The sequence below is a fragment of the Zootoca vivipara genome, chromosome 15 (genome assembly GCF_965207765.1).
Source record: "Zootoca vivipara chromosome 15, rZooViv2.hap1.1, whole genome shotgun sequence".
Taxonomy (NCBI): Eukaryota; Metazoa; Chordata; class Lepidosauria; order Squamata; family Lacertidae; genus Zootoca; species Zootoca vivipara.
This window is the reverse complement of record NC_142598.1, coordinates 41,919,455-41,944,587: the sequence shown is the minus strand read 5'-3', so window position 1 is coordinate 41,944,587 and position 25,133 is coordinate 41,919,455. Positions and strand designations below refer to the sequence as shown.

The window sequence follows — 25,133 nt, the reverse complement described above, 5'->3', positions numbered from 1 at the left end:
TGACAGGAGCTTAGAAGAAGTTGCCCTCCTTCAAGAGGAGCACCTGCTCTTGCCTGCTGCAAAGCCGGAGAGAAGGGCAGGGGAAAGGACAGGCAGCCCGGCAGCCCCAGGAGGCTCAGCTGGGGGCTTTTTGCTGGCCACCATGGCTTGCTAAGGATGCCCTGCCTTCTTGACTAGCCAGGAACACAAGAGACTGACTGGATGGGGCCAAAGGTCCACCTAGTTCTGCATTCTGGTCTCACAGGAGCCAGTCAGTTACTCATGGGAAGCCCATAAGGAAGCTTTGAGCTCAGGGTGTGTACGCCTTGGTGGTGGGCGGGCTGTGGCAGGACCCCCAGGGGGGAGCAGAGGGGGAAGTGCTGTGTTCTAGTCACCTTCTTAGTTTGTTCTGTCCTCTAGAGAGCAGAGGTTGCTGGAAACACAGAGCAGGGGCTTTTTTTGTGGCAACACCCCAGCTGTGAATGCCCTACCGAGGCATTTCCTAGACCAGGCATCCCCAACCTTCGGCCCTCCAGATGTTTTGGACTACAATTCCCATCATCCCTGACCACTGGTCCTGGGGATGCCTGTCCTAGACTCTGCCCTTCTCTGCTTGCTTTCTATTCCAGGCAGCTTTTATTTCTTTTTAATAGGTGGAGGTTTGATTCCATTCCTCTTGGTCTTTATGTGTGTGTGTGGTTCATGTTCTTTATTTGGTTTGTTGCTTAATTTTAGTATTAGTGCTTTATTTTTTATTTTCTGGTGCAAGGGCCAAAACGTGGCTTATGAGTATATTTCACGAGTGAATAAAAGCAACACAGTTTAGAAGAAGCTACTGTGCTTTTTTCTTAGTGTGTTTCCTTTGCTCTGGACTTCACCTGTCTGGCAGTTACAGGCCTGAGAACATTCTGGCATATGGGGAACCTGGACTTTCTCCGTTGTCTATAGTAAAGGGTTTTTTTGTATTAAGGTACTTTAGTGGGTTAGAGATATTTTGTGGATCTTCTGTTCCTCATGTCCCAAGTGGCACTTGAGCATCAGAGCCAAGGAGCCAAGTGCAGGGGCTGGAAATGGAGGGGACCCCTGGCAAAGGGGGGGGGGCTCAAGCAGTGGTAGAAACTCAGATCTATAAGCGAAGCCAAAACGGAAGGCCTGGTTGCCGTTTGGGGGCCAGGCGGCTTGAAAGTCGTCTTTTCCAAAGGGACTTTTTGGTTCCTGAAATTCATTCTGATCGTGCAGATAAAATATGAGAGTTGGAATTCTACAGGGTGCATTGCTGGGGTGTGAAAACCCTTCAGATCCATGGATCCCCAGGCAGGCACTTCCAGACGGGGGAGACATCAGGCATGTCCTGGTGCCCAGGCTTCTTTGCTTGGTCGTAAGTGGCTGATAGCCTGGTGCCAAAGGCGTCATGTGCCTGGTGAGCTTTGCAAACTGGCTACATCCCTTATGGACTGCTTGTAACTAGGCCTGGGCAATGCATCGATAACCAGGACTGGTTTGAGGCCCAGAGCATGATGAAGCCTTCAGCCAGTGGGCCTGGCCTGGCCTGGCCTTGCCTGGCCTTGCCTTCCCTTCCTTGCCTTGCCTTGCCTTGCCTTGCCTTGCCTTGCCTTGCCTTGCCTTGCCTTGCCTTGCCTTGCCTTGCCTTGCCTTCCTTCCTTCCTTCCTTCCTTCCTTCCTTCCTTCCTTCCTTCCTTCTCCGGCTGCCTGCTTCCTCCCTGCACCGGGCACTGGAGCTGGAGGGAGCTGTGGCGGTTTCACCCCAGAGCCTCGCAGGGCCGATGTTCCTTCCTTTTCAACATAGCGAGGTATCCCTGTAGCATGATGTTTAGCTGGTGACCTAGTGATACACCGGTATTTAAAAGACTGATGCCACTCAGCCGTATTCATAACTCAGCTCCATTTTTGGCTCCTCTTGTCCAGAGTGGACCCTGCTATACAACAGGGTGAAGCGACCTGATTCAGAGGGCAGAAATTGGATGGGGGAGGGAATCCTTTGGTGGTTAAAGGCGGGAAGGGGTCCCTAAAAGGTACTGCAAGACTTTTAAAAAAAGTTTTGGCTCATGGTGAGGAAAACAAGTTCAGTTCAACTTCATGCCACAACTTGTCTTTCCCCGGTGCCAGCACGATCTTGGACTGCTACTGCTGCTGTGGGAATCTTTTTGACTTCTGAAATGTGCGAGAAATAAAATATGTTCCATTACTAATATCAAGAATGTTCTAAAAAATATAGCCGAAATGACAGCAGATACTCAAAAACATTATTAAGAGAACATTAGAGGCTTAAATTACAAATAAACAGAATAATAGTTTATGATGTCAGACATTAAAAGGCAGAATTTCAGCCATGTTGTATTATCCTTTTCGTTTGAACAAGAAAAATAAGCTGCATACCTAGCACTAGAACAAAGGACTCTGCAAGTATGTATGTATGTATGTATGTAGGTATGTATGTATAATGATGTTTTATATGTTGCCAAAGAAGACTGGATTGTTTTCTAAAAAGAATTTCCCCCCCTTTAAAGTTCCTATCAAGATCATGATTTGTACAAAACATTTATTATATATAAAAAAATCTAATTTCAAAAATATGGGATATTTTTTGAGAAATGATCGCAGGGGGGATTCGCTTTTTTAAAATTCTCCTAGCGAAGGGGATAGCAACCCTGAGCTGTATTGGGTATTGGGGCAAAGTGCCTTTGGCCAAGGCATAGCTGCCAAGTTTTCCCTTTTCTCGCGAGGAAGCCTATTCAGCATAAGGGAAAATCCCTTTTAAAAAGGGATAACTTGGCAGCTATGCGCCAAGGTGGGCTACCGGTATTTTTCTGAAGCGCTTAATGAAGGGCCAAACCTAATTTTGTGATCAGCGCAGATGCTCCCTAAGAAGGGGGCTCTTCTCTGTGCTAAGGAAGAAAGCTGAATGTTTTCTCCTGCATTTGTAGAAACTTATTATAGTAGACTAGATTATTATGTGTGTGTGACTTGGGAAGGTTTCCTTCAAAGGTTCCAAAAACTAACCCAGAAGACCTGCTGATCTAGTCCTTTTCTGCAGAATCTGCCCCTGTGTGGCAGCAGAAGTATCTCTCCCAGCCTGGCATGGAGCGGCTTCCACTGAAATGCTGCTCTGCCCATACGGCTGGCTCTTCTGGGGCAGATGCTCAGGATCCGGCCGTGCGGATGCCAAATGCATTGCCAGCTCTTTCACAGATGTTGGAAGCAATGATCTTACCAGGAAGTGTTTCAGAAAACTTCAACGCCAGCCTTTCCAAGGCTTTACCAGAGGAGAAAACACAGCGGCTGTTTTGTCCTTTAGAGTACTGAATGGGGAGAAAGAGAACTTTTGTCTCAGAGGCAAATATTGATCCGGATGCCAAAGCTCTTTGTTTCTCCTGAATTCATAGGAGCCGTGGGATTCTTCACACAGATGAAGTCTTTTTTAAATGGTTGTTGCTGTCAGGTGGATGAGATATTAGTTCATCTCGAGGGAAAGTTGTGTTGACAATAAAAGCCATGAGGATGAGATTAAAATATCCTTTAAATACATTATTTTGATCACATTGTATATCTGTCTGTTCAGGAGCGCATGGAAATTATGTCAGATGCTGTTTGTTTCTTTTGCACAGTTTAAAACACTTTAAAACTGTTTGGAGAATGTGGGAAGCTAAATTTGCGATGGATAGAAAGACCAGCCAATGCACACTGCAAAAATGGTTTTGTGGTGAAGCACATAAAAAAAGCAGGTTTCCTCTGAGTCTAATCTTGGTTGGACGTGGTGTGTTTGCGCAGTGAGCTCATGGCTGAAGCTCTGTTCACAGACTCTGTGTGTGCAAGAGGACTTACAGGAGGACTTGCTCATTCTGCATTCAGTTCTCTGAAAACACACCATCTTATTTATTTCAAGAAATTTTATATAGTTATAGCAATTTATAATTAATTTCAGTAGCAATAAAAATGCAAGCAACATTCAGTAAAATTATCTTAAAAAGTGGATAAAAAAACAAGATTAAAACCACAGCATTCTATCACAAAAGGAAAGGAAAGCTTGTGCCCAGGAAAGCTTGAGTAAACATTCGTTTTTAAAGGTCATCCCTTTCTCACCTCCTGAATTACCCAGAGTGTGGGGGCTATTGGCAAGGTGGTTTGTCACCATCTGTACACAGATGTCTGTATTTACGATTAGATTGTTAGTTTTCCAGGCTAAACATGTGAAAGTGTTTTATCTTCATTGTATAGTATAGTAGACAACTATATTTGCATGTGTCACACAGGACAAGTTCACATGAAACGTTTTCCTCCTTCACCGATGACTTTCCAAATCATTCTGCTCCTTCTCTGAAATTGGGGGGGGGGTCACTTTCCTCGCATCCGTGTAAAATACACTTTGTATCCACCAGTTATCAGACTTTTCATTTGGAGATGGGATGCAATTAATAGCCATGGGTGCCTTGCTCAGTTTACTGTTAGTTGTTATATTTTTACACTGTGTTGTCATGTTGTCTAGACTGCTCATAATGTGCTGTATTCAAAACATATACCGAGGAAGCAATAGTAACCCCCAATGATACAAAACATGGAAAACAGCTCATTTTGTGCCAGTTGAAAGCCCACAAGGCAGTTACGTGCCTGAGTGGACCAAAAGGTCTCCGTCCGGGAACTGCATCCGTCCGGGATTCATGTAGACACCGGTCACATCTTTCAGTGCAATAAAACTAATAAAATGGGAAAGCCACAGTAGGAAAATGCAAATGCTAAGAGCTAGGTGATAACCATAGCAATTGCATGAGCACATAAACAAGGCTTTAGTAAGTGCCCGGAAGCAGCCCAGGTTGGCTACTTGCCTGACTTCCAGGGGGAGCAGATTCCCAGGGCAGAGAAGGCTCTTCCTTTGAGTGTCACCGGAGGGATTAGTGCAGACTGCAGAGCAACTCAGTAAAAGATCTCGGCAAACTGGCAGGTCTAGGCAAGAAGGTGCCTTCTCTTGGCAACATTTAAGCAGGTATTGTCCGATGAAAGTCAATGAAACAGCATCTGCATAACTGAGTTGTGAATCTGTTGCAGTGAAAGAAAATCAATTTTAGAGCTATGTGTGGTTGAATTTAGTCAGACCAGAAAGGATGTAGTTTCCTCTTCTGATGGTATATGAGAATTGTAGGAGAAAATAGATTTTCTTCTTATAATCTTTTGAAGGGCATAAACGTGCTTTAATCTTTAATATCATAGTTAAGAGTAAATAATAATAATAATAATAATAATTAATAATTTATTATTTATACCCTGCCCATCTGGCTGGGTTTCCCCAGCCACTCTGGGCGGCTTCCAACCGAATATTAAAACAGTACAGCATTAAACATTAAAAGCTTCCCTAAACAGGGCCGCCTTCAGTTGTCTTCTGAAAGTAGAATAGTTACTTATTGCCTTGACATCTGCTGGGAGGGCGTTCCACAGGGCGGATGCCACTACCGAGAAGGCCCTCTGTCTGGTTCCCTGTAACCTCACTTCTCGCAATGAGGGAACTGCCAGAAGGCCCTCGGTGCTGGACCTCAGTGTCTGGGCAGAATGATGGAGGTGGAGACGCTCCTTCAGGTATACAGGACCGAGGCCGTTTAGGGCTTTAAAGGTCAGTACCAACACTTTGAATTGTGCTCGGAAACGTACTGGGAGCCAGTGTAGATCTCTCAGGACTGGTGTTATGTGGTACATAAATAAATGTAAGGGTCAACAGACTCCATGTGCTTCTGTCTTTGGAGCACATATTAATGTTGGCTGAGAACGTTATATTTTCAGAAGAAAAAAATGATTTACAGAAGTAGACAAAATCAGGTAAAGGAAGATCACTTTCAGATCCTATTAACGTCTTACGTGAAATTTGAATAGCAATGCACTCTTATTTGTGTCTGCTGAGAAGTTCAACAGAGTCCAGTGGGCTTCCCTCCCAGGTCCTGCAATTCTGCACACAGCTGCCTCGAACGTAAGCCCCACATGGCGTCCAGTTGTATTTCCCCCGGTAAATTGTGAATCCTGGGATAGCATCCATAAAACTCCTAGTTTGTAGCCAACTAGGTTTTACTCAAGAGTAGACCCACTGAAATCAGTGGACCTACAGCAAGTTAGTCTTTTCAATGGATTAACTATTGAGTAGGACTAGCATTGGCTACAACTCATCTAAAATATTCAACCTCCTAACCTAAATTGGATCACAGGAGAAAGAAAACATAATTTGAAAATCTGGATGATAGAACTTTGTCTCTCCTATACTGGAGATATTTTGTCCTGCAGCTCTGTTCTTGCTGCTTGCCTTCCAGCTGCTAGTTTTTGCTGCAGAACCATGCCAAACTTGCCCTGCTGTTGTGCCGCATTTTAGCATTCATTTTCCTGCATGAAACGGCTTCATCATATTCCTTTGTAAGCAAGAGCTGTGGTGTCTTCAGATTTGTGCAGCAAGACGTGCTCTTCCTGTCGCTGTTTCCTATTTTGGGAGAGCTCCTTTAACATGCTTTCTTGCAAAATATGCCTAAAGGAAAGTAGGGATTTGATATGTAACCACAGAGTAGAACTGCATGTCAAAATCATGCTAATCTACAAGGAATATAATTGTATCATACCACAAACACCAGTTGGATTTGCCTGGAAAATCCACTGTTTTCTCTGGGCAGAAGCTTTCAATCATTAAAACACTATCAGCGGAGAGTGTTACAAATTTGCTGCTGCTTTTTGTATTGTTGGGAAGAGGCAGCCAGTGACACAAACTGGATACATATTTAAGGTTCATTTCAAGATGTACAGGATGGGGTCAAACTAGGAGATATGCAAATACTTGATCCAGTCTTAATTCTTTTAAAAATATACTCTGTGATTGTTGGGCATGGCAATTCCGATTGGGCCAGGGTGCAGTGGTTAATCCTTTCCTTCTAAAAGCCCCCAACACACACACACACACACACACACACACACACACACACACACTGTTGTGGATGCAAATACTGTAGCACATTATTTTTAAAGGCACACATTTATTTAACTTATTTATACTGTATTCTGCCTTCCAGAACACAGATCCTTTCAATGTGGCTTACAAGTGGCATAAAAATACATCAGTAATGTCACAATAACAATCTCAAATAGCAAGTCCTCAATATTCCCCCCCCCCAAAAAAAAAATTATTTGCCATTATGGTTCATTTTAGATTGTCTCCCATTTTTAAAATGCATTGTAAGGAAGGAAAAGAATGTAAGAGAGAGAGAAGTAAATGAAGTCATAGAATGATAATGTATACAGTAGGTGTTAAGCTTTTTATTCTGGTGGTGGTAAATTCATCTGTTTATCCCATTGTGTTTTGTTGTGGATATATAAAATGAACGAAAAGTCAAACAGACAAACACATTTTTGAAAGCTACAGTTCTTGCAGCTTGTTATATATCTGACTTGGGGCCTTTGTCTGAAATTTTTGTTCTCTTTTGTTGACCATGTGCATATGGTATTTGCTTAACCACAGTTTAGACTGCTATAACACACCTGACATCTAAATACATGGAACCCAGAGGAAAGTAAGAGTAACAATGGTTCCTCTTGGAAAATAAAGTGGAGACATGTGTATGGAAGTATAGATCTTGCAGATAAATCTGTTTTTCAAGTAAACAAGCGCAGTCTAGACAGACTTTCAGCAAAGAGATAAAGGGTTTTCATTTCAAATATCATTGAGCTGTGAAAGCAAAGTTAGGCACAACTTGTTCCTCAGGATTTTTGCATTAAGGTTTTTATTATATGCAAACACCAGCATTTAGTATTAATAGAAAAAGTGTCAACTTCAATTTTTAGAAAATGAAGCTGTGTGTTGTGTGTCTTCTAACCCTCCTGTAATCAAGATCAAGGGAAGTAATAGTACCACTGTATTCTGCTCTGGTCAGACCTCACCTGGAGTACTGTGTCCAGTTCTGGGCACCACAGTTCAAGAAGGATACTGACAAGCTGGAACGTGTCCAGAAGAGGGCAACCAAAATGGTCAAAGGCCTGGAAACGATGCCTTATGAGGAACGGTTTAGGGAGCTGGGTATGTTTAGCCTGGAGAAGAGAAGGTTAAGGGGAGATATGATAGCCATGTTCAAATATATGAAAGGATGTCATATGGAGGAGGGAGAAAGGTTGTTTTCTGCTGCTCCAGAGAAGCGGACACGGAGCAATGGATTCAAGCTACAAGAAAGAAGATTCTACCTAAACATTAGGAAGAACCTCCTGACAGTAAGAGCTATTCGACAGTGGAATTTGCTACCAAGGAGTGTGGTGGAGTCTCCTCCTTTGGAGGTCTGTAAGCAGAGGCTTGACAGGCATATGTCAATAATGCTTTGATGGTGTTTCCTGCTTGGCAGGGGGTTGGACTGGATGGCCCTCGTGGTCTCTTCCAGCTCTGTGATTCTATGATTCTATAAGGAAACTGAGCACGGTTGTTGCTGAAACATATTCTCAATTTTTGTACTCTGTGGCTGCAAATACCCCCCCCCCATTTTCTGATTATTAAATTTGCAGCATTGATATCAACAATGGCACACAAGTGTGTTTATCTATTTTAGCCTATTTGGCAAATATTTATCAGTGCTTTTATGCATGTAGCAGAACAACATTCCCCCATTAATATACGCCATTTGCAGTGAAGGATATTAAGGCATTGCAAATGATGCCATTGCACATGAAAATATTTGTTTTAAGCTACATTTGTGTTTGAATCTGGTAAAACGGGCAACGTTTGCTGTCCGGGTCCTGTGCCGGTGGCCTTGCCTTGAGACTCGGGCTGTTCTGACTTCTTTTTCTTTTGCCATCGGTGCAGATGAGGCCTGGGGCAGAGCAGATGGATTATTCATTGAACCATCTGAAGCAGAGCTGTGTTCCTATTCTAAAATTCCACCTTCCCCTTTTCTTAGAATCATTTTTCTTTTTTAAAATCAGCAATGCATATTCATTGCTTTCTTTTAATCTTAGTCGTCCGGCACTGTGTGGCGGCAGGAAGCAGGTGGCGCTTGGGAGCCTCTGTGTCGAGTTTCTTCCTCCCCACCCCAGCCTTGTCATGATTTCCAGTCTCTAGCCAGACACGGTCCGTAGCTGTTACGCTAAAAGGCTTCTGCCGGTTTTCTCCTGTAAATGACAGCTCCTTTGGGAGCTCTACTTCTTAATGGGGTCATGCCTTCATGCAAAGGTTAACATGGGCGACTCTGACGAGATGCTACAGCGCTCCTTGCAGCCCAGATGCTGCTGGCCCCTGACATCCACTAGCCAGGCTTGTGTGTAGGCTGAGCCAATGTTACAGATGCAGTTAGATATTCACATTCAGCTAATGGGTTCACAGGTGGGGTTGGCAGCAGCATGTCAACAGCAGAAGCCTTGGCTCCGTAGACCGACAGGAGAGATGGTTGGCCGGAGGCTGCCCTACCTGGCCCTCGCTCCGCCCCATGGGCGTAGGCAGGGGGGGCAGGAGGGGGCAGCTGCCCCCCCTAGAAGCAAAAAATTATTGTATTTTACAGACCATAACCAGCACTTTTCCCCTCCAAAAACTGAAGTGGAAAGGGCTTTGCTTTAGCAAGAGCAGCTCTCCACTTGCTGGGGCGGGGGGCGGGAACACAGCTGTAACAAAAACACATCAAATAAATAAAGCAAAGTGGCTTAAGCAGTACTTAAGCAGTTAAGACAATGGAGCAGAATATCCCTTCAGGCAAGGTTTGATAGCCACCACTTCACCCTTTTGTTCTTCAGTGGGAGTTGTTAATGATCATTCAGGGATCGTGTTAACAGTTCTATTGGCGATTTAATGAGGGTGCAGAGGATTCAGTTTGACTAAGGTGGCTCTGCAAGGCTAAAAGGAAGTGAATAAGAAAGGGGGGCTGTAGCTTTGACAGACACAGTGATGTTTATAAAAAGCAGTGGTGTTCCAGTCTGCCCCTCCTCCTGCATCTGTATACTGTAAATCCGGGGTGGCCACCTCCCAAGAGACTCTGATCTACTCACAGAGTTAAAAACTGGGAGTGATCTACCCCTTTTGGGGGGTTCAGGTCAAAGCTGTTGAGTTTTTTTAAGGAAGGGAGGGAGGCCCATTTTTGTTTAGGGCTTCAGGTCATAGTTCAGCTTTTTTTAGGGAGGAGGAAAATTTTGGGTGAGCTTTTTTTAGGGGTGCCAGTGATCTAGCAGTGATCTACCACAGACATCCAGTGATCTACTGGTAGATCACAATCTACCTGTTGGACGTGCCTGCTGTAAATCAAGCAGAGAGAAAGCTGCTTGCAAGGCTCCTGTACAGGCGTACCGGTATCTTCCTCTTGCTGCAGAGTTCTAGCATCACAGCGTCACCCAGAGGCACCCACAAATGTGAGTTATCCCTCTCTCTATTTCTTCCTTCCTTCCCTCCCTCTTCCATCCTTAATAAAATACGGGGGGGCAGATAAGCCCCACATAGAAAGCCCATCAACATGGGGGTGATGACTCTTTAAAATACGGTATTTACTAGTAATTGGGGGGGGGGGAGAGGCACCTAGGCCTCTAGGAGTTGGCTGCTATGCCTAGGAGTAGGACAATTCAGGAAAGCAGAATGATGCATATGCTATGGCTATATATCAATAGAATCATAGGATTGTAGTCGGAAGGGACCACAAGGGTCATCTAGTCCAACCCCCTGCAATGCAGGAATTTTTTCCTAAGGTGGGGCTTGAACCCACAACATGGTTGAAATATGCTGATATGCAGCAACGCCTTGGAGCAGTCTTGACTGCGGCCATGCCTTGCCTCGCCCTCGCCCGCCCTGTCACCCCCTCTCGCCTGCCCGACCCTCCCGTCCTCTCCAGCCAAGCAGGGTAGCTGGCCCTGTAGCTCCGCCCACGTTCCCACTTCGGGGCCCCTCCCCTGAACGACCATGGCTTGCCCCCCCCCCAGTTTTGATCCTGGCTACGCCCCTGCTCCGCCCCCCAGCTGGCAGCCGATTGGCTAGGCAGAGAGGGGGCGGAGCAACAGCCAGCAAGCAAAGGGGGTGTCACCCAGGTACAGGAAGCCCGCGCTGGGTCGCAAACCCCGCCCACCGCTTTCATGAGTGATTGGCAGATCCAAGATTTGCTTTGTAATCAGGTTGGGCAGTTCAGATCGGAGACCCAATCTGGGTAGATTCAGCTTTTCTCTAACACGGCATATTGTTATACCAGGCAGCACAGAGAAAAACATCAAAATCACATTCTGTCTTGTCCAGTAGCATTCAGAATTCGCTTTTTGCACCTGGCTCTGGGCCACTTGCAAGCAAGGGAAGATGCTCAGGCGCCAGGATTGCACCTGACGTCTCCTCTACTGGAGGTGCCTGCCTGGCCATCCTTGGATCTGGACTGTTTTCACACCCCAACAACACATCCTGTAGAATTCCAACTCTCATATTTTATCTGCACAGTCAGAATAAATTTCAGGAACTAACAAGTCATATTGAAAAATACAACTTTCGAGCCATCTGGCCCCAAGATGGCAACTAGATATTCCGTTTTGGCAACTGTAACCCTGGTTTAAGGAGCAATTTGGCAGTTAGCTTATAGATAGGAGTTTCTAACACAGTCAGGAGTGATAGATCTTGGCGCTCTCCATCTTATCCTTCTCTTAGCTTAGTTGTAACCTATTTCCATAGGGCTGCTCTCTTGATCAATGAGTGAGCATGGAAGCAAACCCTTGGGCCTCCTTTTCTGCAGCCTAACCACCCACACAGAAATCTCTGGTTTTCTGTAGCATTTGAAAAGGATATCAAAGTTCTAATAGATTTTGAATCCAGACAGACAGTTTGACAGCAGCTATGCAAAATATTAGGGTCTTAATCAGATGTCATTTTTGTGCAAAAACTCCTTTTGTCCCCCCTGCTTTTGTGTGCCTGGTAAATTAGTGGATATTCAGACAAGTTAATTATATATTCTAGCATTCAACTATGACAGTTCTTTTTCTATAGAATAGGAAAAATTGTTTTTGCATGGTGAGCTAAACATATATCTTCTCCTTTCCGCCCAAAATAAGTAAGCAACAAGATGGGTTGCATCTAGGGGTCTCAAATTACATGCTAGTTTTGCATCTTGTAAAACCATTTGCAGATAGTTATAGCTACTATGTCTCCGCCCCTTTTATTATAGTGGTGATAAAATATCAATAGATTTTATGACCATATGCATTCACTAAGCAAGATTGAGAAAAAGACCTGTGAATTATGTCTTGTAGTACTGGTAGTATTGTCCCACGAAGACCGAATAATCAGTGCAACGTTGAGCTTCTTTTTTGAAGAAGTTGTGCCTTCTTCTGTTAGTTGGGGGGAGGCAGAACCTTTTGCACTATTCTGGAGCAGCAGAAGAAAGGAGTAAAATAAATGAACTGCAGGACAACAAATGCAGTTTTATTATTGGAAAAGGACCAGGGAGAAGGAAAGCAGCATAGATAGCAAGCAGTTGGATGACCGTGTTTCAGATTAGACATTTCTCATAATGTGCCACGAAGGATAAAAGCAGCTGTAATGATGTGTCAAAGAATTACGAAGAGAAGGAATCCCATTGGCTCCACTTGCAGAAACTAATGAAGGAGTTTCGTATGGCATGTTTCTCCTAATAGAACAATTATTGGTGTGGTTGCTCCGAGTTCGGATAGAATTCAGGGAGAATCTTCCTCCATCAGGCAGAAGAAATACAGCAGATCAGGAATGTTAACATCATCTACACGTTGAGGGAATTGTGTGTTTTGCGAAAAAGTTGCTTCTTTGCAACGATGCCCAGGGTTTCCTGATGTGCCGTTACAGCAGTTCCCTCCCACCGTGACGTTTGATTCTCCCTTCGGTGGCAGAGAATGGAAGACGAAAAGGTCATATCATTTGCCTGATTCAAAGAACCTCCTTGCCTGGTTCAGCCCAGATCCAAACGGACTGTCTCCTTATTCCCACTTCTGTGATGATTTCATCAGAAAATGCTACACCCACATGCTCCGTGAAGTGGTACCACCTTGCCTTGCGCAGGGGGGAGTGCCTCTTGGAATGGGCCTCCACAGCTAAAGATGCTTAAAGAAATGGTTTTCGCATTTTGGGGGAAGGTACTTCAGAAAGAAGAAGAATCCCCCCAAAAGCACAGGTCAATCTGGCTGACACCCAATTCCATATTAATAGGAACCTCAAGGAGGGAAACATGAATGAACCGCTCCCATTCCTCCTCCTCCTGCATGAAAATAACACCCCAGGGATGCTTCCTCTTATAAAAAGTTTCCCGATTCTCTAAAAAGAACCCTTCCATGCTGCGTTTTGTTTTTTATCTATTCCACAATTCTTTCATTACTGTTTTATTTTCTGTCTGCTGCTCATAATTTAGTCCTGCCCGCAATTCCTTCAACATATAGTATCTCCAAATGTCCAAATTGGGAGTTTATTCTTCCAAATCCAGTTCATCCCTTGAACTCTTCTTTGCTGTCATCTTTGCCGTGTCCACATAGATTTTAAAAATAGTTCTTCTTTCATTGCTATTCCTCCTTCTGGCTGCTGACCTATGTACATCCAGAGATTAATCCTCTTCTTTCAAACATCCATTCTTGTTGTTTTTCACACCGCTGAACATTGAGGGGGGGGAGGCAAAACCTCCTTAGAGACTTCATAAATGAAAACATCGCCCTTTCCTGCCCCCGTGACAATTGCACCAGGAACAGCTCAATTAGGCAAAGATGGAGCTGTTGGCATGAATTAAAAAAAACAAGGGGCAGATAAAGAATGAGAAATATATCTGAATTAAAAATGCCATCCACCAATGCAAGCTGAGGATCGTCCCCCAATAATATATACATATGTATTTACCTGTCTCTGTGTTTGTAATAAGCGCTAACGTGTTTTTCCCCCTCCTTGCAGCTGATGGCGTTTGCGTGTTTAAATGCATGGTTAACAAGGATACGGAATATTGCCGTGTGGGAAAAGAGTCCGTCTTGATATCACTCGGCTATAACAATGCCTTACTTCAGTTCAGGTCCCACTCTGGTAAGTGATTGGTGGCATTCACAGTTCTGTACACTTCCAACCTCCCCCAAACCAGTAACTTGGGGGCACTTTCTTGCACACTACTTTGCACGCTACGAGTTCATAGAAGCATAGAATTGTAGAGGTGGAATTGTCCAAAATATTGAGTTACCAATATCTTCACAGGAAACGCAAGGTTTGCAGAAATACAACTAGAGATGGGAAGGCCAGGGGGGAAACCGAAAAAATAACCAGTTTCCCCCCATTTTCCCCCAAAGCTGTTTTTTTCCCCTGGAAAAATTGGGGGGGGGGAACGGTTTGATATAGTTTGAATATTACACACACATTCAGTTGGGGGAGAATGGTCATGTGGCCAGCAGGACTAAACTACTTCTGGCACAACAGGACCCCGTCACAGAAACCAGAGTGCATGGAAACGCCATTTACCTTCCCGCTACAGTGGTACCCATTTATCTACTTGCACTGGTGTGCTTTCGAACTGCTAGGTTGGCAGGAGCTGGGACCGAGCAATGGGAGCTCACCCCATGACAGGGATTCGAACCGCCGACCTTCCGATTGGCAAGCCCAAGAGGCTCTGTGGTTTAGACCACAGCACCACCCGCATCCTGCAACAGCTCACTGTAGGCTCTTCTTGTTTGCCTCTATGTCTGAAATCTTTTGCACATTGGGCAGCCTTTGACATCTGCTGCTCTGTGGAGAATTTAACAGAAAGAGTTTCATGCTTCTCCATAATGGTGGCAGATTCCTTCAAAGCTGTTTCAAAGTTTTACACCATCATACTGTGTTGGAACCAAACAACTAGTTTTGAATATATGTTGCTTTTTTAAGAATACCCAAGGATGTTAGACATTCTCAGGTGTCAGGCTATAGAGTATAGGTATTGTGAGGGGTATCAAAATGTTTTTCTGACAACTTGAAGATGTTTCAGACAAAACTTGAAATCACAAGGACATGTGATTTCTGTCTAAAGCAGCTGCTGTGCGTTTTTTTGTAACATCCATGGGACCATGTTTTTGAATTTTCAAGCCCCCATTTGACTTAATTGGCTGCCAGTTGCATGAATAGGAAGGCTCAAACATGATTCATTAGTTAATTAGTAGATCGAAAGCCCTCCTTCTTCTGCCCTGGGACTGAAGGCAGTGGGAAGGAGGGTTCTCAGGGGGTCTCCCATTCCGGCACCGACCAGGCCAGAACCTGCTTAGCATCAGCAAAGTGGTGCATCATGTTCTTATGCTGCTCTTTGGGGCAGTCAAGGACGGCAGGGTCTTGGGGGCAGATCTTCCAGTTTAGTCCTCAGTCAGAGCTTCTAGTTGAGCAAGGCATCTTTGAAGAGCAGAGTCTACAAACTTCTAATTGTTTAGAATGAAATCTATTTGTAAACTTCCCATTGCACCATTGTGTATGACTTGAGAGTTATGTTGATTTAGATTTCCAGACCCCCGTTTCACCTGTCTTTCTGGATGCCTGCCCTGAATTCATGCAGAGGGCAGAGCTCTCCTCATTCCTTCCGTTCCACCATTTAAAGGGGCCCCTGACCATCAGGTCCAGTCGTGTCCGACTCTGGGGTTGCGGCGCTCATCTCACTCTATAGGCCGAGGGAGCCAGCGTTTGTCCGCAGACAGCTTCCGGGTCATAATAATAATAATAATAATAATAATAATTTATTATTTATACCCCGCCCATCTGCCCGGGTTCCCCCAGCCACTCTGTGCGGCTTCCAACAAAACAGAAATTCTAAAATACAGAGATCCATCAAACATTAAAATACAGAAATCCATCAAACATTAAAAGCTTCCCTAAACAGGGCTGCCTTGAGATGCCTTCTAAAGGTCTGGTAATTGTTGTTCTCTTTGACCTCTAGTGGGAGGGCATTCCACAGGGTGGGTGCCACTACCGAGAAGGCCCTCTGCCTGGTTCCCTGTAACTTGGCTTCTCGTAGTGAGGGAACCGCCAGAAGGCCCTCGGAGCTGGACCTCAGTGTCCGGGCAGAACGATGGGGGTGGAGACGCTCCTTCAGGTATACCGGACCGAGGCCGTTTAGGGCTTTAAAGGTCAACACCAACACTTTGAATTGTGCTCGGAAACGTACTGGGAGCCAATGTAGGTCTTTCAGGACCGGTGTTATGTGGTCTCGGCGGCCGCTCCCAGTCACCAGTCTAGCTGCCGCATTCTGGATTAGTTGTAGTTTCCGGGTCACCTTCAAAGGTAGCCCCACGTAGAGCGCATTGCAGTAGTCCAAGCGAGAGATAACTAGAGCATGCACCACTCTGGAGAGACAGTCAGTGGGCAGGTAGGGACTCAGCCTGCGTACCAGATGGAGCTGATAAACAGCTGCCTTGGACACAGAGTTGACGTGTGCCTCCATGGACAGCTGTGAGTCTAAAATGACTCCCAGGCTGCGCACCTGGTCTTTCAGGGGCACAGTTACCCCATTCAGGACCAGGGAGTCCTCCACACCCGCCCGCCTCCTGTCCCCCACAAACAGTACTTCTGTCTTGTCAGGATTCAATCTCAATCTGTTAGCCGCCATCCATCCTCCAACCGCCTCCAAGCACTCACACAGGACCTTCACCGCCTTCACTGGTTCTGATTTAAAAGAGAGGTAGAGCTGGGTATCATCAGCATACTGATGGACACCCAGCCCAAACCCCCTGATGATCTCTCCCAGCGGCTGCATATAGATGTTAAAAAGCATGGGGGAGAGGACAGAACCCTGAGGCACCCCACAAGTGAGAGCCCAGGGGTCTGAACACTCATCCCCCACCACCACTTTCTGAACACGGCCCAGGAGGAAGGAGCGGAACCACTGCATAACAGTGCCCCCAGCTCCCAAACCCTCTAGACGATCCAGAAGGATGTTATGGTCGATGGTGTCAAAAGCCGCTGAGAGATCCAGCAGAACAAGGAAACAGCTGTTACCTTTGTCCCTAGCCCGCCGGAGATCATCGACCAGTGCGACCAAGGCAGTTTCAGTCCCATGATGAGGCCTGAATCCTGACTGGAAGGGATCCAAATGGTCCGCTTCTTCCAGGCGTGCCTGAAGTTGTTCAGCAACCACTCGCTCAATCACCTTGCCCAAGAATGGAAGATTTGAGACTGGGCGATAGTTGGCCATATTGGCCGGATCTAAAGATGGTTTTTTAAGAAGCGGTTTAATAACCGCCTCTTTCAGCGGGTCTGGGAAGGCTCCCTCATGGAGAGAAGCATTTACCAACCCGCGAAGCCCATCGCCCAGCCCTTCCTGGCTGGCTTTTATAAGCCAGGATGGGCAAGGATCAAGGAGACAGGTGGTTGGTTTCACTCGTCGAAGCAGCCTGTCCACATCCTCGGAGGTAACAGATTGAAATTGATCCCACAAAACTTGACTAGACAGGACTCTAGCACTCCCCCGCCCCGGCCCTGCTCCCACGGTGGAGTCTACCTCTTCCCGAATCTGAGCGACTTTATCTGCAAAAAACTTTGCAAAATCATTGCAGGAGATCATGTGGCCCGTACTGGGCCCGGATGGAGCAGGTGGTTCCGCTAAATTGCGAACCACCTGGAAGAGTCTCCTGCTGCTGTTTTCTGCAGATGCGATGGAGACAGCGAAGAAGGTCCTCTTCGCTGTCGCCATTGCCACTCGGTAGGCTCGAAGTTGAGCTCTAGCCCGTGTCCGGTCTGATTCAAAATGAGTTTTCCGCCACCGGCGCTCTAGCCGTCTCAACGACTGTTTCATCGCCCTCAGCGCCGGGGAAAACCACGGGGCTGTCCGGGCTCCATGCAATCTGAGAGGGCGCTTCGGAGCCAGACAGTCAATAGCGCTGGTTAACTCCGCATTCCAGCGGGCCACCAGGGAATCAGCTGAAAGGCCATCGACATGGGATAAAACATCCCCTACCACTCTCTGGAAGCCAATTGGATCCATTAAGTAGCGGGGGCGGACCATCCGAATCGGTCCCACCTCCCTGCAGAGGGGAAGGGTTGCGGAGAAGTCCAGTTGCACCAGAAAGTGATCTGACCATGGCACTTCTTTTGTTTCGCTTTTACTTAATGTCAGATCACCAACATCCATAGAGGTGAACACCAAGTCCAAGGCATGTCCGCGGCTATGAGTTGGGCCAGACTTATTCAGGGACAGCCCCATGGTGGCCATGCTTTCCACGAAGTCCCGAGCGGCTCCTTGTAAGGTCGTGTCGGCATGGATGTTAAAATCCCCTAAGACAACCAAGCTAGGTGTCTCCAGGAGCACATCCGACACGACCTGAAGCAGCTCGGGCAGGGAATCCTTGGTGCAGCGGGGAGGTCGGTACACCAAAAGGAATCCTGTACTGCCCCTATTGCCCAACTTCCAGAACATGCACTCAGAAAACTCCGTCTTACCAATAGGACGCCTGGTGCAAACTAATGACTTCCTAAAAATCACTGCAACCCCCCCTCCCCGCCCAGATGGCCTGGGTTGCTGTGCATAAGAGAAACCTGGTGGACAAGCAGCGCCAAGAACGGGCCCATCGGCTTCATCCAACCAGGTCTCTGTCACACATGCCAGGTCAAATCTTCCATCCACAATCAGGTCGTGAATGGCAGTGGTCTTATTCATCATCGACCTGGCATTGCACAGCAGCACCTTCAGGTCATGTGGGTATCCCTTGCTGATTCCAATATCCGTCCGGTCAGGACCAGACCCGGAGGCAGGGATAGTCCTCAGACAACGACTAAGTCTGCCTCCTCGGTAACGACATGGTCTGGTCTTAGCGTAACTCCTCCTCCTACCCGTGACCACTGAGATCGGTTGTCCCAGTGCATCCCCCCCTGTGGAATCTGCCCCAGCCATTTTGCTTGCTGGGACCCCCTCCCGGGCAGCCCTGACCCCTCCCCTTAAAAACAAAATAAAACCTCTGTAAAAACAGCAAAGAACAGAACAAAAGAAAAACACAAAAAACACAATAAAACAATAAAACCAAAAACAATAAAAATTACAAATACACTAAAATTTAACAGATTCCCACACCCGACTAAAAATCCCTCCCTAAAACCTATGTAGATCAAAAAATACAGTAAAACAATACAAAGACAGAAAATTACAAACTAAAATTGACCCCTCCCCTTAAAATCAAATTTAAAACCAATACAGAAAACAAACTAATGCAATAAAACAATACAAACAAAGACAGAAAATTGCAAACTAAAATTAACCCCTCCCCTTAAAATCGAATTTAAAACCAATACAGAAAACAAACTAACAGACTAAACGATAAACAAAAACCAAAAACCATAAAAGTTACAAACACAGCAGAATTACAAGAAAAGCAGCAGCGGCACTGTTTCAGGCCTCCTAGGAGCCTTAAAGCTGTGGTAGAGTATGGGTCCCGCCCCTGGGCCCAAGGTGGAAGTGGGCTTCAGGGGGAGCAGTCCTCCCAAACACTCCCTGGCAGAGCAGCAGCAGCAGCAATGTTCCAGGCCTCCCAGGAGCCTTAAAAGCTGTGGTGGAGTGGGGGACCCGCCCCAAGCCCCAGGTGGAAGTGGGCTTCAGGGGGAGCAGTCCTCCCAAACACTCCCTGGCAGAGCAGCAGCAGCAGCCATGTGGCCAGCATGACAAAGCTGCTTCTGGTGAACCAGAGCAGCGCACGGAAACACTGTTTACCTTCCCGCCGGAGCGGTCCCTATTTATCTACTTGCACTTTGACCTGCTTTCGAACTGCTAGGTGGGCAGGAGCTGGGACCAAACAATGGGAGCTCACCCCATTGCAGGGATTTGAGCCACCGACCTTCTGATAAGCAAGCCCTAGACTCTGCGGTTTAACCCACAGCACCACCTGGGTCCTCTAGACAGCTATAAATCCTAGATGGTTTTCTCCATTTCCTGAAGAACATGTGTGCAGCATCTGAGTTGCATCAAGCAAGCCATAAAATTGACTGCCAGTGTTTCTTGTGCATATCGTCCTGTCTTTCCCAAACAATGGCCGTCTATTTAGAGCAGCTCATCCGAGGAATATTTTGCTCCCCGGCTCACAAGGTGTCCTTGCTGCCATCTTGAGAGGAGCACAGTTCAGCTGAAAAACAAGAGGATTGGTGTCAACCCTGGTTTCAGAAAGGCTGGGTCGAATCTTGCATTTATGCTACAGTGTCGTGGACCTTTGCTTGGATCCAGAGAAATGCCAGCCTCGGGGGGTGGGAAGAAAGTCTTTCTACCACCGCCAGCAAGGCTCCTCGGCTGTGGGCCATGGCAAGGGGGGCTGAGAGAGCTGGGGAGGAGTTCTAGATAGCACGTGGAGGCACCTTCTCTATGCAGGTCCATGCTATTTTTAAGATCCCCACACACCACCCCAGCCCCCCTCATCCCAGCTCACCCCATTTGGCAGGAGCTGCATGGCTGCTTCGCAGGTTGAGTGAGCGGGGCTGCAGAGTGAGGGGGGGGATCTTGGTGGATTCCCCAGCTGTTCTAGTGACACATAAATCATAGAATCATAGAGTTGGAAGAGACCCCAAGGGCCATCCAGTCCAACCCCCTGCCAAGCAGGAAACATATGCCTGTCAAGCCTCTGCTTAAAGACCTCCAAAGAAGGAGACTCCACCACACTCCTTGGCAGCAAATTCCACTGCCGAACAGCTCTTACTGTCAGGAAGTTCTTCCTAATGTTTAGGTGGAATCTTCTTTCTTGAAGTTTGAATCCATTGCTCCGTGTCCGCTTCTCTGGAGCAGCAGAAAACAACCTTTCTCCCTCCTCTATATGACATCCTTTTATATATTTGAACATGGCTATCATATCACCCCTTAACCTTCTCTTCTCCAGGCTAAACATACCCAGCTCCCTAAGCTGTTCCTCATAAGGCATCGTTTCCAGGCCTTTGACCATTTTGGTTGCCCTCTTCTGGACACGTTCCAGCTTGTCAGTACCCTTCTTGAACTGTGGTGCCCAGAACTGGACACAGTACTCCAGGTGAGGTCTGACTAGAGCAGAATACAGTGGTACTATTACTTCTATAAATGGTGGTCCGCAACTCTGCTTTCCTTAAGAGCACTTCACCCCAGTGAGCTAACCTGTCTTAAGGGAAGGAACAGGCAGATGAAAGAGCACAGAGTATAATTTGTGGCTTGCTATTTGCACCTTTTGTTCAGCAGAATGTTACACTATGTTTTGCAGAGGGTAGGGAGCAGCTCAGTGATCGCTCAGTTTCTTTCCTTCCACTGCCTACCATTTTGCATGATGCTGTTTACTTTAATATAAAGAGCTGTAGTTTTGCATTGCCAATACCACCCCCCTCCCCCCCCAGGTACCCTAGCAAAGCCTGCTGTGAATTTGAGCGGCCCGCCTTTCAGGCCTCTGTATTTAATTAAATTCACCGTTTCTGTTTCAGAATATAGCATGTTTTCAAATGTGCTGAAGAACTGCAGGAATTGGAATAAGGAGCCCTCTGTTTTCAATCAGAGAACCGAAGACTCCTCTGCAGCTCAATATTTTCAGGTAGAGCTCCATTGCATCACAAACCTAGAAGAGGTAAATCCATTACTTTCCCAGCGTTTCTGCACTTCCTGCTCAGAGCTGGTTTCTGCAGCCATGACTTTGCCCTTTCTGTGTCAAGTGCAGCAGGCAAGGGGGGGAACGGCACAATTTTATATATTTGTTCCTGTTTTTCCTGTTTAGTTTTATGGCTGCTTATCCCAGCAACAAAACATGATGCAGGATTTTGTGAGGACGGCCACATATCACAGAGCAATACTACAGAACCATATAGATTTTAAAGATAAGGTAAGCCCTGTTAGAAGTCTGCCCACCCCAATTCTCTCTCTCTCTCTCTCTCTCTCTCTCTCTCTCTCTCTCTCTCTCTCTCTCTCTCTCTCTCTCTCTCTAAAATATTTTTATTGAATTTTCCATTATAACAGACATTGCAACAAGCCAAAACCACAAAACTACCGAAGAAAAACCAAGCAGAAAAGATTACAGAAGGAATACAGGAAGAAGACAATGTTACATGATAAATAAGCATCCTTAGATAAGGGATAGAAGACAAAATGATTCTTGTAAAAAAGGATCAGTCTTGTATTAGTTGGCCATGTTTTCTGGATATGTGTGTCTTCCTCTTTGTGGCTTAATTCTGGAAGCGAATAATCAGTTATGTTGGCACCCCAATTCTAAATATTTGCACTGGCCCTGTCCACCTGCATTATAAAGAAATAAAGAAGGCAGTATTGTAGATGATAAAAATTAAAATTCATATTTTTCCTTACCTGCACTGATGATAGTCATTGTTTGGATGGGGGGCTTTTATCCATTTCTGCAGTCACACAATCAATCAATCAATCAGTAAGTAGCTAAACTGGGTTCGACACAGTCTCAAAAACAAAAACACAAAATAAATAGCAGAAACAAAAGTGCCAAGCTTAATCTGTTCCAGAAGTTCGTTTGACTTCCGAAATGTTTGAAAACCAAGGCGCAGCTTCTGATTGGTGCAGGCGCCCTGGAAACAAAAGCTGGCAGCCATGTCGGACATCCAGCTTCTGAAAAACGTTTGAAAACCGGAACACGGGCAGGTTTTCGGCGTTTGGGAACCATGGTACCACTGCAACAAACTTGGACTGATTATTGTCGGAGCTGCGGAAATGCCACAGGATTCTTTTCATTAGACTATAAAACTCATTTTTATCGAAAGTACACTTTAAGACTGGCATGTGGTATATGGTTTCCATGGTAACATTAATTTTCTGGTGCATGAGGAGAAATTTGTCCGTTATTACTTCAGGTTTCTCATTTGGTCTTGAACCAACCTAATGACGAGCTTTTTAAGGCCGTTAACTCAGCCCTGCTGTGAACTTTTATGGGGAACCAAACTAGAAGAGTCTGCATGTCAGAAACACATCCCAACACACACACCCCAAACAGAGCCCATGGTCAAGGCTTTGGATTTCCCTGGAAAAAGAGTCTTGGTGATTTACCACTTGACGTCTTTGATTGCACTTTCCTAGGGAGATGCAAGCGATTAAGTGGCATTCTGAGATGCTGGCACTTGAAGCTTATAATGTGGGTTTATTACATCAGTTAGACCCATTCAATGACTAAAAGGTGACAGGTTTTGCTTTAGTGGCTTGCAGAATTAAGCAATTTTGTTTCAATTTTATTTGCCATGTTTGTATCAGAACAAGTGTACTTTTTTTATGGAAAGGTGTACTTTGATACTGTTGGGTTTTCTTGTCAAACTTGATTGTGCACATCATCACAACCAGAAGTACACTTCCTCTTCAAAGGAAATTGACGCTTGGCTTAAAGAAATACTATATAGTATTTTAAATATATATACTATTATAGCTTTTTCGTGTATACCATAAGGTTTTTCCCCCCAGGCTGTGGCCCCTATAGCAGGGAAAGGATAGCTTCGGATCCCTGGCAGAGTGGAGAATCTTCATTATCTTGTGCCCTCCGGCAGACTCCTTTAAATCTTTCTTCAGGTGAACAGATCTGGCCACCCAAGCCAGTTTATCTGCTTTTTTTTCTGATTGTGCATCATTCAAGAATCTAATAGGCCCATTGAGTGTCTTTTATATTTAGTGAATGCAATAAATTTGAATCTTGGATCACAAACGGAGATTATTTCTCCCCTTCTTTTCTTCCAAGGTGATCCTAGACGTTGGCTGTGGATCAGGAATCCTGTCGTTTTTTGCTGTGCAGGCTGGAGCCAAAAAGGTCTATGCAGTGGAAGCCAGCTCTGTGGCCAAATATGCTGAGGTGAGCACATTGGATTGGGTCCCGCGGCTGAATGAGTTTGGCACGCTTTGCTGTGTGCCACAGAAGCAAGATCGGCATCGGTGTGCTGCAAAGTGAGGAGGGCCAGCCGTTCAAGTTGCTGTTGCCCATCAAGTGCTGCTTCTGTGCAATCCTGATTCTTCCCTCCTCTTGGTTTTGGGATGGAGCCTAGACTTGCTTTCACTTCAGGACCTTTGTTACCAGGGGAGGGCCGTTCTCTCCCTCCCTCAAGGTCTTTAAGCAGAGGTTAGGCAGCCACCAGGGGCAGATCCTCCAGCTCTGGATTTCCTGCCTGGATCAAGGAGTTGGGATGGATGGTCTCCAAAAGCTCCTCCCTCCAGCTCCGGTTCTGGTTCTTTAGTCCACGATCCCAGTTCTGTTTTCAGAGAGGTGCAGGGAAGGGGAACAGACAGAAGCAGCAGGGAAGAGACAAGAGAAGTTCAGAGATATTTTTTTTTAAAAAAAAACTTTTTTTGTGTGTCTTGGCTTCTCAATTTGTGTTGTGTTTTTTTATGCACTGTGACACACTGTTACTTTTATTGATTATAGTTTAGAAATTATTTATTGCAATTAAGAGTGAATTTCTGTTTAATTATCATTTGCTGATATTTAATTTTATTGTGTGCTATTATATTCTAATGGATTGTTGAATATTAATTTTATTTGATATAGGTTGTTTATTTAAAGCTACATTTTTATAGTGACATTTCTGTATTGGATTAGATTGTTATAAGGTGTGCGATCTTTGCTGCTTCTTTGACTTGTAAACTGCCTTGTGTGCAGTAATATAGAAAGGCCGTATTCAGATTAAAAGTGAAATGAAAGGGAGACGGTCAGCCCATCAATCTGCAAAACAACCCAGACAACAGATGCAAATCTGGAAGGGACATGTCTCCCATAGCAAATGTAACTGAAACTTTACAAAGAGCTGCTTTGACAAGTCTCTTCAGTGGAAAAGTCCACTGAAGATGCAAAGATTTCACTGAATTAGTCCTAGTCAACAAGAGTTGCATATGGCTCAATAATGTAAAAAACTAAATTTATTTAGAACCTCCCATTGCATGACCGATCTTTTTGCAGTTCCTGAAACCCAGTGAAAGCATTACTGTCTAGGACAGTGGTTCCCAACAGGTGGTCCGGGGACCCCCAGGGGTCCACGAGCTATGCCAGAGGGGTCCGCAAGATGCTATTAGAATAAAAAATATATTAAATATATTTCGTATGATAACAGATTTTTTGTTTTGGCCGCTTCCTGCATGAGCAGAGTCTAGCGCAAAACTAGAATTAGATAGAGGCAGTAGTTCTGCTGTATGCCGTTAGGTGGCGCTTTACAAACACTACTGTTTTGCAAAGAGGCAGCGCGCACATTCTACTAACGCTCACCTCCCCAAGATGCTTTGCGCGCGTCGGCTTCATTTGTGCGCTACTGCGCAGGTACCCTGTCT

General features: G+C 45.6%; 1 protein-coding gene across 2 annotated transcripts in view; it reads left to right on the top strand.

Moving 5' to 3' along the window:
• LOC118097688 (histone-arginine methyltransferase CARM1) overlaps positions 1–25,133 on the top strand; it is a 49,771-nt gene that overhangs the window by 1,023 nt on the left and 23,615 nt on the right. The window contains exons 2-5 of one of the 2 annotated variants that reach the window (XM_088658852.1): positions 13,847–13,972; positions 21,308–21,414; positions 21,595–21,699; positions 23,560–23,670. In XM_088658852.1, the coding sequence (XP_088514978.1) occupies positions 13,847–13,972; positions 21,308–21,414; positions 21,595–21,699; positions 23,560–23,670 (449 nt within the window). Of the gene's footprint in view, positions 1–13,846; positions 13,973–21,307; positions 21,448–21,594; positions 21,700–23,559; positions 23,671–25,133 lie in introns of both variants that reach the window. The other variant, XM_088658851.1, reaches the window with a different exon arrangement.